This window comes from Schistocerca americana, chromosome 4 (genome assembly GCF_021461395.2).
Source record: "Schistocerca americana isolate TAMUIC-IGC-003095 chromosome 4, iqSchAmer2.1, whole genome shotgun sequence".
NCBI lineage: Eukaryota > Metazoa > Arthropoda > Insecta > Orthoptera > Acrididae > Schistocerca > Schistocerca americana.
Genome location: NC_060122.1, coordinates 303,396,292 through 303,410,325, shown reverse-complemented (window position 1 = coordinate 303,410,325; position 14,034 = coordinate 303,396,292). Strand labels below are relative to the sequence as shown.

The window sequence follows — 14,034 nt, the reverse complement described above, 5'->3', positions numbered from 1 at the left end:
ATTTCACATTCAGTATCAAACCATGATGTTCTTACTTGTCTTGTCCCAATTCCAAGTATCTCTCTTGCCGATGTCTCCACCGTCGTTTTTATCGCTTCCCACTGATCTTCAATATTGTTACATTCTCCAGTGTTTTCCAGAATCCAAGTTATCTTCTCCTGATACTGTTTTCTTAGTTCCACTGATTCTAAAGTTGTTATGTTATATTTCTGTGCCCTGGGTCGGTCTCCTTTCGCTGCGTTGCCCTCACCCATGCCCATACCAGAAAATTATCTGTACCTATGTTTGGGCCTCTGAGACTCCTCACGTCCAATAGGTCCAATTTGGGTCTCACATCTATCAACACATGCTCGATCTGGTTTACTGTGTTTCCATTCGGTGAGTTCCATGGTCCCTTATGAATTTCTTTATGTGGGAACAGTGTTGATCCTATCACCATATTTCTAGATTCTGCGAACAGTATAAGCCAGTATGAGTCAACAGTGGTGATTTGTTATCGCCAAAAACCAAATGTGCATCTATTTTGATTGGTGGAATAAATATTTGGATGGTTAGGCACAAATAATTAAAAAAGTTATACGTAGCCATACACGAGGGACAAATTTACTAATGAGATACTGTCAATTGTAACTCACTGGGATTTTAAAATTTAATTTTACAACAAAGTGACTTATATTTTGCAATGGTCATAAGAGATTGTTTTTAATTAATGTTTTAATGTTGAAGAATAGGAGAATTTTTAGTTACTTACAATAGTTCTTGATGTTAGTTCAATTTAGTGGCCAAAACACATTGATGCAAAACAGTGGACACTTGGTATTAGGAAATTTAAGTCTCCTCAAACAGCGCAGGGTCACCAAAGAGGGATAAGGAACTTATCTGTATCCAACCTATACCAAAACTCTATAATTCAACATGAACAATGATACTGTGCTACCTGCTACAGCACCTGATACTTACATGTGGTGAGAGAAAACACAGTATCTTGTGGGCTTCACAAGCACAAAGCTATACTTAAACACCAAGATTTTAAGAGAATCACAAGTACTTGAGAAGTTTAAAAACATATAGTAAAAGCTTGTGGGACAAGATACCATTACTTGTGATATTTTAATACTGTAAGTAGAAATATCATACATGATATCATGTATTGATACCACCCCACGGGCAAGGATGACAACGAAACTGCAAGTTTCCACCACATGCTGATAGCAGTTGTGTGGGATCCAGGGGACCCAATGATGCTTGCCCGCTGAGCCAAGCCTCCAGTGGCTTGGATCTACAAGTTCCATCGGCTGCTGCAAATAGGACAGCCGGCAACAGACACACATCCCACTAATGGTTGGAGCCTCTTCTTCATGTGGCACTAGGAGCTTCTTCTTTGTTGACATTGGGAACTGAACTCTATTTTTGCTGCATTATTTTTAAGTGCAAGGCACTGAATTGCATAATACTATCAGTGATCTTTATGGAAGGCACAAGGAGAACTAAGGTGTATTATAAATTTGGAACATTCTCATACCAAAGGTTGACATCGATCCACCCCAAATTACATGACGAGATGTGAATGCTACATTGGGCACAACTGTTCTGTCACCATATATTCCACTTGAGCTAAGGGGAAGGCAACATTACTGGTGTTCTGTCACTGCAAAATACACTGTTAATTTAACTACAATTCTAACCACAAGATAGTGAAACAATATTTGTGCCTCAATAAAATTAAAGCATATTGATACATTATGTAAATGAATAAAAAAGATCAGGCCTATTGAAACTTCAAGAAACTGGAAAATTGTCAAGCCGACCACATTCACACTTTTCTTTGCATTTTGAAGTACCATTTTTACTTGAAAAGGTTGAGCCAAAAGTTTCATTCGATGGGATTTACTGAACAGGACATTTTGACCACTTATAAGGCTGAAGTTTTCAGGCAATGACAAAAATGCCAATTTATTTTTTTGTCATAAAATCTGACCTCCAAAATACTGTTGCAGAAACTGCATTTACATTGATAATGCTGTGTCACAGGTATATTAGGAGCATATAATCTTAGAATTACTTCAATATAATAAATATTTGCATATTATAAATGAATGAAAGCAGATTATTGCACGCTGTACTTTGCCAAGAACCATTTCCAAAATACATGACTTTTTAGAAAAGGGCCATTTCTATTACTGTAAAAATAAATATCAAACTTTATGTACAGAAGCCATAATGATGGCACAGAGATGAATAAAAATAGCAATATTCAAAATAAATTTTTATCGAAACTATTATATAACAGTGGTACTGGGTCTGACGAAAACAAAATGAGCATACTGCAATTTAAAACTCTTGAATAATAATAAACAATATCCAAGGAACACAATTACTTGAGTACACATGCCTTTGTTTATATAGCTGCAAAGGAACTAGGACAATTTTTGTAACATGGTTCAGAACAGAAGTAATGAGCATATAATTTTGCTTGAGGTTTCCATTTTTATAAAACACCATTCACATCATTTTTTTTATTTTTTGAATGTAACTTGAGTACAATTTACAATTAAAAATTTCTCTCTGGATGATTCTACAAAACATGTAGACTAAATCTGTTATAGCAATGGCAATATGCTGTTAGAAAGGGATGACAATGGACGAGACGATGGAGAGTTAAAATAATCAGTAATGTTTGGATTTCACTTGGAATCAAGGAATCCAAACAATACTTGAGCCCAAAATTATTTTACTCTCCTTAATGTAAGTACAGAGTGTGAGGGTCCTGCCTCTAGTTTCATCTCAATAGAGCTGAGAGTGGAAGAGTTTCAAATCCATAATATGAAGGAACTGCATAGCTTCCCTTCCAGCTCAATGGGTGTCCCTCACTCCCTATACAAGTAAAACAGTGATGGTGGTGATGAATGTATGCATGAATTCACTATACTACAATCACTACTGCTGTATGTCTGCAGTGTCCAAACACAGACCTTGATAATTCAGTCCACTAGGTGAATGATACACCTGAACAACAAGCACAGAGAAGAATATCATGTCCGCAGAACTTTGTAGATTACATACAATTGAGAAAACAGAATCTGCGGTTACTCTCAGAAGCCTTCAAAAAACAAAGTGTATTTCGACAGGTAAAATAAAGTAATAATTGGCATCTGACGCAGCTATTGTTCAAATAATAACATTTTTCAGAATGTACTATCAGAAAATATGATGTGTACTGACAAAGGAAATATGGAGGAAAAATATCACATACATAATACAAAAACAATGAGTCCAATCATTCTAACAACTATGCTGATAGAATTATTGAACTCCTTTTGAACATTTTGATAAAAATTATTAAGCCTGGCACATACAATGTATGAATGAATGTTGAATTTACAAATACTTAACTCCTGCACAGAAGGAGCTACTTGTCAACCACAAATACTGTAACAGTGTCTTATTTCAGTGAATAAAAACAAAATTCTCTCTAGCCAGATAGTAACACGTAATTTAAAATTTAGGAACAACTTGTATATTTCAACTGTAACTTCCTCTATGTTATGAACAGAAAAATACCAAATGGATGTTTCAATTGCGTAACTCTTCCTAGACCACAAGAAAAGAAAAATATGAAATGGGAAAATAAAGTCTACAACTGCTATAGTCCAAACCCATTGCCCTAAGTACTTTGTAAACTATGAAGGTGATGAATCGATGCCATGGTCTGGTCCTCAGGCACTGTACAATATTTCCTTCCCTTGAAGCACTTTGTCACAACACCAGTACATCAACTGACATTTTAATGTCAGACACCTGTCTAATGTTACTGTTTCACTTTCTGGGATATATTACACCCAAAGAGTCACACAACAATTACCATGTATTGTGTTATTCTAAGTACTTTCTTTAAACACTGCTGAACATGAGTCTATGACTGAACCATTCACACAACCCATTCAGGAAGTACTTAATACCTTCTTTATATACCTTTCAACAATGCATCAGAGACAGCCATCAAAAAGTGGGAATTCCATCTCCCAGCACTTTATATACATTTGAGTATTGTAAATGATTATTAAAGTTCACCACTGTGTTACTGCTATCACTGTTTCATCCAACTGTCATATGCTCTGTGCTACTCAAGAATGTCCACACTGCACATAGCACAAAATATACAGAATATAATGGCCATCATATTTACAGGTCTGTCCTTAAAGCCATGACCATATTAATTTTATACGAGCACAATTACAGCAGAATGAACAACCCAATTTCAAGTCTTATCACTGTGACGTAATGCCACTGACTCCAGAAACAAATGACAGGCAGGCTCTTACACAGAGTACTTATTACACCAATTACACTGTTCAGTAATTGCAGGTGAAACTCTATGTAGGAAAAAGGAAATGCATGTGTTTGTGATATGTAAGGCAGTGCTGTACCTGAATTTGTAAGATATACTTTCCCTTTTTCATTGAAAATGGTAACAACTAAATAATTAAGCTGAAATACTCTGTTGCATAGTTGAACATGGAGAAACTTGTGCTTCCAATAATGTAGATTTAAAAATGAAGTAATAACTAATAAATTGAATTGACTTTTTGGCCAAAGAACTCTGCATTTAGGTTACAGTTCTCACTCAAATAGTTTGATACATATACACATCAGAAGTTCAGATTAATCACACATTTTACACACATGCTCATGAAAGGGACCTAAGATAATTTTGAACATTTGTACCAGCTTTCTTCTGAAAACATTGAGATGCCACATACATATCCATATCTCTTGATCACACACACACACACACACACACACACACACACACACACACACACACACAATGTTCACTGCCCTTTCAAATATGCTTTCAGGACAGTTCAAGAAAAGCTAGTCTACCAAACCACAAATGCCTAGTCATAATGATACAATGATGAGGCATATTTACAATTGTGTTACTTTGTCTTGTCCTTCACACTGCATCATTTCTTGTATTAACAATAACAAGTACATAATGAAATCGTTTGTAGTTTGGAAGTGCAGCACTGGGAGGCTGTAAGGCAGTGAAAATATTTATGAGCTCTGAAGTTTTACTTGTGACATTACACCTTGTTTCAAAGGTCCTGCACCTCTACCCAGTGAGACATGTACTTCACTTATTTTCACAAGCACAGTAAAGGAACAATAAAGAGTTCACCAGACCGAGATTTAAAAATGCTATCTACAACAACCAGTCACTTCTGAACTTCACAACTTCACACAGAACTGACTGTAGTTTTACACACTGTTGAGGTATACATGCCACTTTCACAGGACTGTACAGACTTGTAACGTAGCATAACGGAAACAGAACACTATGTCAACCGGGCACGTTTTGCTGGAGATGTAAGAACGTCAGTTCCTTCTTCGTCTTCTTCTTCATCTGAATCTCCCTCATAATCAACCAACGCCTGAAAAACAGACTGTTGATATAAACAGATAAGGATTATGCGATATGCAGCAATAGAACTTAGAGCAACATAATATGGTTCAGCCTGTTGAAGTGACATAATTATTTATTGAGCTTTTATGTTAACGCAGTTTCTGTAATGCTAACCAATAAATCCACTTTTAGACTCACCTTCTTGAACAGTGTTGTTGATTTTACGTCACCCCCAGATGGACTTTGAGGAGAACCGCCCGTTGCGCTATTTGTTAAATTGTTATTTAAGATTCCTCCAGTTTTACTGGTACTGTTTATTAGTTTTGGACCATTTCCCTCTGCCTTTTTGTCAATTATTTTACCTAAAAAATTGAAATTATTTCATTTCAATAATAAATTTGCAACTTAAATTTAAATACTATTCACTCTACATTTTACTAGTCAAAACAAGGATCCATCAATACATTTTCTAACCTGCTTTTTTGTATATTTTTTCTTTTACTCTGAATTCAGATGGCAATGATAAATAAAAATCAAAGTCAATCACTTCCCTGCAACTGACTGACTGGTGGCACATTCATATATATACTAGTTTGGAAAATTGTAGTTTTAGACTGAGCTGTCATTCTTTTCTAAAGCACGTAACCTCACACATACACTCTAACAAACATTCCTGGTGACACTGTTTATGACTGGATGCCTGAGAGGAGAGGAGGAGGAGGAGGTGGTGGTGGTTTTGTGTGTGTGTGTGTGTGTGTGTGTGTGTGTGTGTGTGTGTGTGTGTGTGTGTGTGTGTTACTATAAGATGTGGTGTAAAAGGTAGGCAGCTAAGGAGGGCTTAAGGGAAGTACTAGTAGGTAAGACAGGGAAAGAAAGATGGCTCTCAATACTCAGTGGCAATGATAAAAAAGAGTATGAATTATGGTAATAATCACAAGACCAAAGACCAAGATTGTGGAGAAAAAGTAAGAGAGGGAGGGAGGGAGGGAGGGAGGGAGAGAGAGAGAGAGAGAGAGAGAGAGAGAGAGAGAGAGAGAGAGAGAGAGAGAAGGCGTGGGCAGAGAGAGATTAATGATTAGTAACTTAAAAGTCGAACACAAGCCTGGAATAAACAAGGATATGCCATAAAATGGTTCACAGCCATATTAGAAGCTTACTCCTCTCAAACAACAGACCTCAGTGCCTAAACTCCCACACCAACTCACTTAATGCAGTTTTCAGTACACTACTGCACATCATTCCTCCGACTGTTCTTAAAATAAATTCATGACTCTTGTCATTACATTGTCCAAGGCAGCTCAACCGTGTTCCTTACAAGACAGAATTTGTGTCAAATACCTATTTTATGTTTTCAAGTGGTCCAGACTTAAAACTGCAAAATTGAGGAAAATTTTAAAATCCCCAAAACATGAGAAAAAACACATGTAATTGTTGTTATGATTAAAAATTGCAATCCTCTTCAATATTTTCTATAAAATCTGTCTAAGTAAGGAAATTAAATGTACAATACAACGTTTAAACACTACTTTGTGGTAATAAATTTCATCAGTTCTTACAACAACAAAAAAATCACTGATGTGTGACAGCAAGAAAAAAACTCTCCAAAAAATTGAAAGTGGTATCAGCGTACATGATAATCGAGCTCTTTTCAGACACGCTATGACCACAAATTATACGTTCGAAACATGCATTTTTGACGCATCATCCTTTGTGCTCACCCAGAAAAAAGCAAAAATTGATGAACATGTTGAATTAAACCAAAAACATCACAGTAGCTAAGTTGTTAAACCATAAGCATAAATGCAGATATCTGCTTAATCACATACTTTGTGACCATTACTGTTATTGTTTAATGCTTTTCTTACAAGCTGCACTTCATATGCTCGCCACTGTTGAAGTGTTATTTCAGACTTGATGAGAGGAGCAGAGATGTGAAAAAATGAGTTTACTTCCCAACTGAGATGTTAGAAGCTTATTAGAAGCCAGCTCAGTGAATTTCTGTACACTGTAGTACCAGAGCTTTTTTTCATATTTATAGTTCACACAGTTTCTCTTCATGCCCTCTATCATTGCTGCCAATTGTTATGATCTACAGTGTGTGGTGCAAAGTATATTCATGAGTAGTGTATATAGTTGTTGCAACTGTATCACATCAGATTTGAATACGGAGGTCTATAAAATGTGCTATTGCAAAACCCTTGTTCTATTTCCATGTGACATCTCTGTCGTAGCACATCATCTGCACGAAAAGTTTATTTTCAGCATTTCACAAAATGCTTTCACCACTACTTGCACTCCTGTCACTGAAGGGTCACTCCTCCTCTCCACACATCCAGAAGATAAGCTCATTTTACATTTGTTAGTGTGGTGTGGTGGCTGCACTGCATATTGATGACTTAACACGTCGTCAGCCAGTAAGAGTTCTCTAGCCGGAAATGGGCTATGTTTCCTCATTACGACTGGGCATATTCTTTGAGGTTCAGTGTCTGAATTTAAAAGGTTGATGACTGATACTGTTAACTGAATGCAGTACACTGGAAATACATGCAAAAAGATGAGACTGAGTTATAAGTGGAACAAGAAAAGGTGGTGCCTGGGCCCCTTTGTCACATATTGGCTCTGTCTGCAACGCTTTGCGTCGACTGTCTTGTTTTTTCCATTAACACTGCAACTTAGCAGTAGTTGTATCATAACTATGCAGTGAAGCTAAACGTCACAAGCTGTGTTGGCAAAACAGAGTGGACTACCCCAGCATTTCCTCTCTCACATCTCCTCTCTCCACAATGGCCCAAAACATTCCCTTAATTCAGCAACCATCTGTGGTGCAAATCATCTTACTTTCGAGCGACTTATAACTTGTTCAGTCACATCAAATGTCAATAAGAAGAAAACGAGATGAAGTTAAACGAGACATCGCGTAAGAACTTAGAATTGAGATAAACCTTATTAGGAAGCAATGTAAGATTGGGGAATTTTTAGCATTATGGGCTTTTCACAGGGGGCTAAGAATATATGGCGCAGAATCACAAAAAGTGTAAAACTGGAGAACGTAAAATTTGAAGTTCCACTGTATAATATTAAACCTCTGCTTAAATTTACCAATGACTAATTTTTTTGGACAAATTTACACATTTGTAAATACTTACCTATGGAGTCCAAATCTGTGTCCAGCTTCTTGCCAAGTATATCATTGGCTGCAGGTACAACAGCTTCACCATCATCAAAATCATCATCTTCATTGAACCAAATTTCTTCTTCCTCTTCAAGCTGGCGCTGATCTCTGCGGTATCTACTATTTCGCAGTATTGAAGGCACACTGTATGACAAAAATAGCTTATTTTTCACAGTCCAATTTGACAATTTAATCTATAATAGCTTTCTTCTCCAACAGCATTTATGGTAACTGAAACTCTATGTATAACTTTTTGAATGACTCTTCGTTTGCTTTTCTGTCAGATTCAGGTTACAAGATGAGTACATTTCTAGAGTACAATGAATGACCAGCATAATAATTGAAAACTACAGATACAGGATGTATACGCAGACAAGCAAGGGAAATTCCCGGATTTTTCCTGGTTAAAAATACACTTTCTCCCAGATGAAAACACACTTTTTCCTTGTTTAGTGACAGTATATTTTTCCTGGGAACTGTAAAACTTCTCAATCATTTGAATGGTTATGTTTTTACACACGGGCACAGAATTTCCAGGCACTTTAGGATATGAAACTCAGGGAGAAAACATGTTTTGGAAAGATCTTTGATGTGCAGCAACATGTACACTGCATATTTTTGTACTATGAAAGTATAAATTCGAATTCCAACACCCACCACAAGTTACTTTCCGAACCATTGAAATCGAGATTGTGATGCGCTTTTGTAAGCCAGTCATAGCTCATGTCACATGATCTCGCGAGCTGATGACAGTGGATATTCAGAGCCTAGAACACGTGATGTAGTCAGCCAACAGCAACATCACATTTAAGTAGCGCAAACACACAAACAGGAAAAGTTAATGTTTTAAATTAACACTATGCTGTCTGGCGATACCACAGTGGTATCATGTGCGAAATAGCGGTCAACGGCTGGCGACACCACAGTGGCGTCGTGTGCATAGTATCGCTCCGTAGCTGGCAACAACACAGTGGTGTTGTGAGCGTAGTATTGCACAGTGGCCGGAGGCAGCACTTTAGTATCTTTTGCATTCTGTTGGTGTTTTGTTTACATAACAATAGGTTACACAAGTCAACAAATTTTTTGTTTTTGTGATTACTTGTGCCCTTTCATCATGGTAGACGAAAGAGACGATACGATATGATTATTTACAATGAATGCACGGAAGTCTTGTCTGATGTTCCAGAGGACTTGGCTGATTGGGAAGAAGACCCTGAATATCAAAACAAATGAAACTGAAGTAGAATTGTCAGAAGATAGTGAAATACACACAAGAAGAATTCAGCAAACGCTACGGTTGCCGACTGATTCAGATGTATCAGAAAAAGAAGACAGTGCATAGTGGTCAGACTTTCATTTACTGAGGACAAATAACAAATTTGAAGGATCTCCGGGTTAAAACATATTTCCCAAAGATACACAGAGCGTTGAGGATATCGTAGAATTATATACTGGGAATGATCTATATGAATATATTAGCAATGAAACCAACAAGTACTACAGTCAAAATTGCATTAGAAGGAAACTGGATTTAAAAAATGCCAAATTTGTCGATGTTACGGGACCCAAAAATGGTTTGAGCTTGCTATCCTTATGGGAATTGTAAGAAAAGCAAGGATCAATGACTATTGATCAAAGAATCCGTTGACAGACACACTGATATTTCGCAAAAGATGTCCCGCACCCAATTCAGATAAATACTATCATTTTTACTTTTTTCTGACAACAACAATAAACCGGATAATGCTGACCAGCTTTTCAAACTGCAATTCATAATTGATTATTTTTCCAAAAAGTTTGAAGAAACCTTTAATCCAAGTCATAACATCTCAATTGATGAAGGAATGATACTGTGGTGTGGACAGTTAAATTTTTAAGTTGACAATCCGTCAAAAATTACGAAATGTGGCATACTCATTCGGATGCTGTGCGATTCGAATACGGGATACATTTCCCCATTCAAGATATATTCTGGTGCTGGGCAGCCTTTAGAAAGAACACTGATGGAACTATTGAGACCTTCTTATGGAAAGTGGCATCACCTCTACAGGGATGATTATTATAACAGTGTAAAACATGCATAGAAGTTACTTGAACAGAAAATTCAAGTTTGTGGAACGATATGGCAAAATAGGGGATTTCCGGAAAAATTAAAGCGCGAAAGTCTATGTGTTTGAAGCTTGTCATCAACGGAATGGTGAAGTACTCGCACAGATATGGAGAGCTTCAAAAATTAAAACGATACGAATGATCTATACAATACATAATGCCACCTTGATTGACATTCAAAGAAAATGAAGAAAAGCCAATTACACAATTAAAAAAAAAAGACAAAAAAAACTGAAAGTGTATAAGACTACAACAAATACATGAAAGGAATGGATCGGGCAGACTAATATTTGAGCTATTATTCTATATACAGAAAAATTATAAAATGGTTAAAAAACTTTGCATGTACCTCTTTAATTGTGCAATATTTCAATACAGACCACATGAGTCTCCGTTTCAAGATTTTTTATTGAAAGTGTCTGATTCATGGATAAAAGACCATGTACCTGCTTCTGAGCAAAACTTGGAGGTTGCCACTACATCGCGTACGTCTCATCATGATCCGGTTGACAGACTTTCCTGTCACATAAAGCAACACCGGCTAACAGTTATTTCTGAGTTGAATATATGGAAATGAAGGAACTGCCATGTATGTTCCAAAAACAAAAAAAAAGGAGAACAACGAACTTAACGTACAAGTCTTGTAGAGTTGCGTTATATCTTGGAGACTGTTTTGCTGCATATCATACGAAAGAGAAATACTAAGTACCAAAGACAATGCAAATAAAGAAGTATATGAAACAAACAAATTTTTTATTTATTTACGTATGTATATCTTCAGAATTTTATGAAAGTAGGGGAACAGGGTTGTGAACTTATGAGAACTAACGATGAGATTATTAAAACTTAACAACTTATAATTTCCTGAGAATGGCCGGCAACAAGCCAAGTAATCCAAATTAGCGCTGCCGGCACGAAGCGAATACATTTGTACAAGACGTGCAGACAGCAATGTGTTAATATACATAGTGTTGCTACAAGAAAAAAAAAGCTTTCACATATAATATTGGTCTCTATAGTTAAAAAGCTGCAAGAGGGGCTGAGCTTTCACATTTAATGTTGATCTTTTTTGTGCATTTTACACTTTAAGATATGTCACACAAATGCGCTAGTAAAATTTTTAATGACATAAATGTCTGATCTTCTGATGCCTATTAGTCGTTTATTTCCACTCCGGTAGTCTGAATCTATGGATTTCCCTAGTAATTATAACAACGCTGATTATTTGCAAACACAATCAACCACATAATCAGACAGTGATTGGTGTTCACCTGTTCGGCTTTACTCCGCTCAGCTCATACAGCCCCGTTCCGTTTTGCCTGTAGGAAAGTTTATTTCTAGATGTGACGAGGATTCCCCTGACAGACACATAATGTACACTATGCACACATTCAAAAATCAAATTGTGATTCATTTAGAAATTGACTTAGAATATTTCAAAAACCAACAGGGATGGGTTTCAAAAATTATGTGAATAATCGGTAGACCAATGTGCGCTGGATGCAAGGCTCTTTGTGAAACAAGGTTTCCCCGAAATTGCATTCCAGGCCAGATACCTCGATTTGTCCCCCCCCCTTCCTAGATCCGGGCCTGGCAGCTCGAACGCACCAGTAAAATTTGTCATGGTTGCACGTAGTAGCAGCTTGCTGTGACTGCTTACACAGCCAAAAGCCACATTTCTGTAACCAGAAGCGGGAGAAGTTACTACTCATACATGACTCAACTGCGTATGTGCAGGAGCCTCCTCATAACTGCTAAAATGAATCTAATGTGAACAGTTGTGACGTCAAGCTCATCGGAGGCAATTTGTTGTTATGAAGCATTGCATAGTCTTCCTAAAGCCTTTGACACATTTTGCTTTAGGCAGATGCTTGCATTAGCACTGTGTTTTGTTGTTGTATATGGCGCATTTCCTCTGCAATTTGAGTTTTATTTTAGTTTTTTCTCTCGTTCATGTTTTTTCCTGCAGTATTATTCTGGACTAGTGGGATACAATAATATCCTTTGTTAGAGTATAGGTACTTACAAGCCAAAATTACAAAAATTTAACTGAAAACTAAAACAATGAAAAATTCCTGGAATTCTAAAAAATTCCCAGGATTTTCCCAGTTTTCTTCCAGATGAAAAAATTCCCTGGTTTTTCCCGGATCTCCCGGGTCGTGTACACCCTGAGATACATTTGAATTGATGCTGTGCTGAGTGGTCACACTAGAACAGTGAAAGAGCTTTTGTTCATAATGTATCCTTTCCCAAACTCCGTCCCTATTGATTAATCAACCCTCGCAACTTTGAAAGGATTCCCTCTAAATCTTGCAAGACCATAGTGTACATTAATATTTTGGGATTAAGAGAGACCACTCCCCGAAAAGCAGAAGCATTACAATATTGAAAGGCACACAAAAAGGAAAGGAAACTTGCGAGCTTCTGGAGTTATTAGTCAATGAGTTACAGTAAAGCGCGCACGCGCAAACGCACACACACATAAGTGTCTATGCCCCTCAATTGTGCCGGTTAGACGTGGACTGGTTGTGGTGGGTAGAGGAAGAGGGAGAGGAAGGTATGAGGCAAGGAGAGGGACTGGGAGAAGTATTGGTCAGTAAGTAATCGGGTGAAGTTAATGTCATATCCATGGGATCTGGGCAGAGTCACATTTTCCCCAGGGACATTAACTTTCTGTGTTAATGGGCGGAGTGACAACCACCGGATCCTGAGTTGTTTTCGGTGTTTTTTCTGCACTGTTTTTTCTGCACCGAATTCCTTCAAATCTTAATTCTTGAATTCTTACACTATCCTATAATATCAGTACCTAGGAAACTAAATATGACTAAAAGATAACTGACTTAAGAGAAACACAGATAAACAGCGATCTCTAAACATGAAAGGCAACGAATAGTAAATAGTATTAGTGGAAAACATCATATGATGATACTATTCAAACATAATGATATCTAGACGACATGCACTGAACATAATCTTTTATGTGTGTATAAAAATATAGTATAAACTAAATGACTAAACAACTATTCTATCGTAGTGTATAATTTTCTATTTAGTATAGAATATTTTATACCTTTTATGAAATGTGAACAAGATGGGAGGGTTTGCATTGGTTTTGGAAGGGAGTGGGTATTACAGATTAAAGCATGATTTACACTAACACAAAACACACACACACACACACACACACACACACACACACACACACACACACACACCACCTTTCAAACGACCCTTGCAAACAAGTGTGACTGATTCTTCACCATCTGCCGTTCCATAGGGGTTGCTAAGATTTCCTTTGGGGACTTCAAAGGCAAAAGTAAGCATTTATTGGATGTTAAGGGCAGAT

At 37.0% G+C, this 14,034-nt stretch overlaps 1 protein-coding gene across 4 annotated transcripts in view; it reads right to left on the bottom strand.

Moving 5' to 3' along the window:
• Nucleotides 1-1,926: 1,926 nt before the first annotated feature.
• LOC124613184 (serine/threonine-protein phosphatase 4 regulatory subunit 3) overlaps nucleotides 1,927-14,034 on the bottom strand; it is a 129,757-nt gene continuing 117,649 nt past the window's right edge. For 3 of the 4 annotated variants that reach the window (XM_047141828.1, XM_047141829.1, XM_047141830.1), the window contains exons 16-18: nucleotides 8,554-8,723; nucleotides 5,606-5,769; nucleotides 1,927-5,447 (exon numbers count right to left, since the gene is read on the bottom strand). In XM_047141828.1, the coding sequence (XP_046997784.1) occupies nucleotides 5,340-5,447; nucleotides 5,606-5,769; nucleotides 8,554-8,723 (442 nt within the window). In that variant the 3' untranslated portion in view covers nucleotides 1,927-5,339. The remainder of the gene's footprint in view (nucleotides 5,448-5,605; nucleotides 5,770-8,553; nucleotides 8,724-14,034) is intronic. The other variant, XM_047141831.1, reaches the window with a different exon arrangement.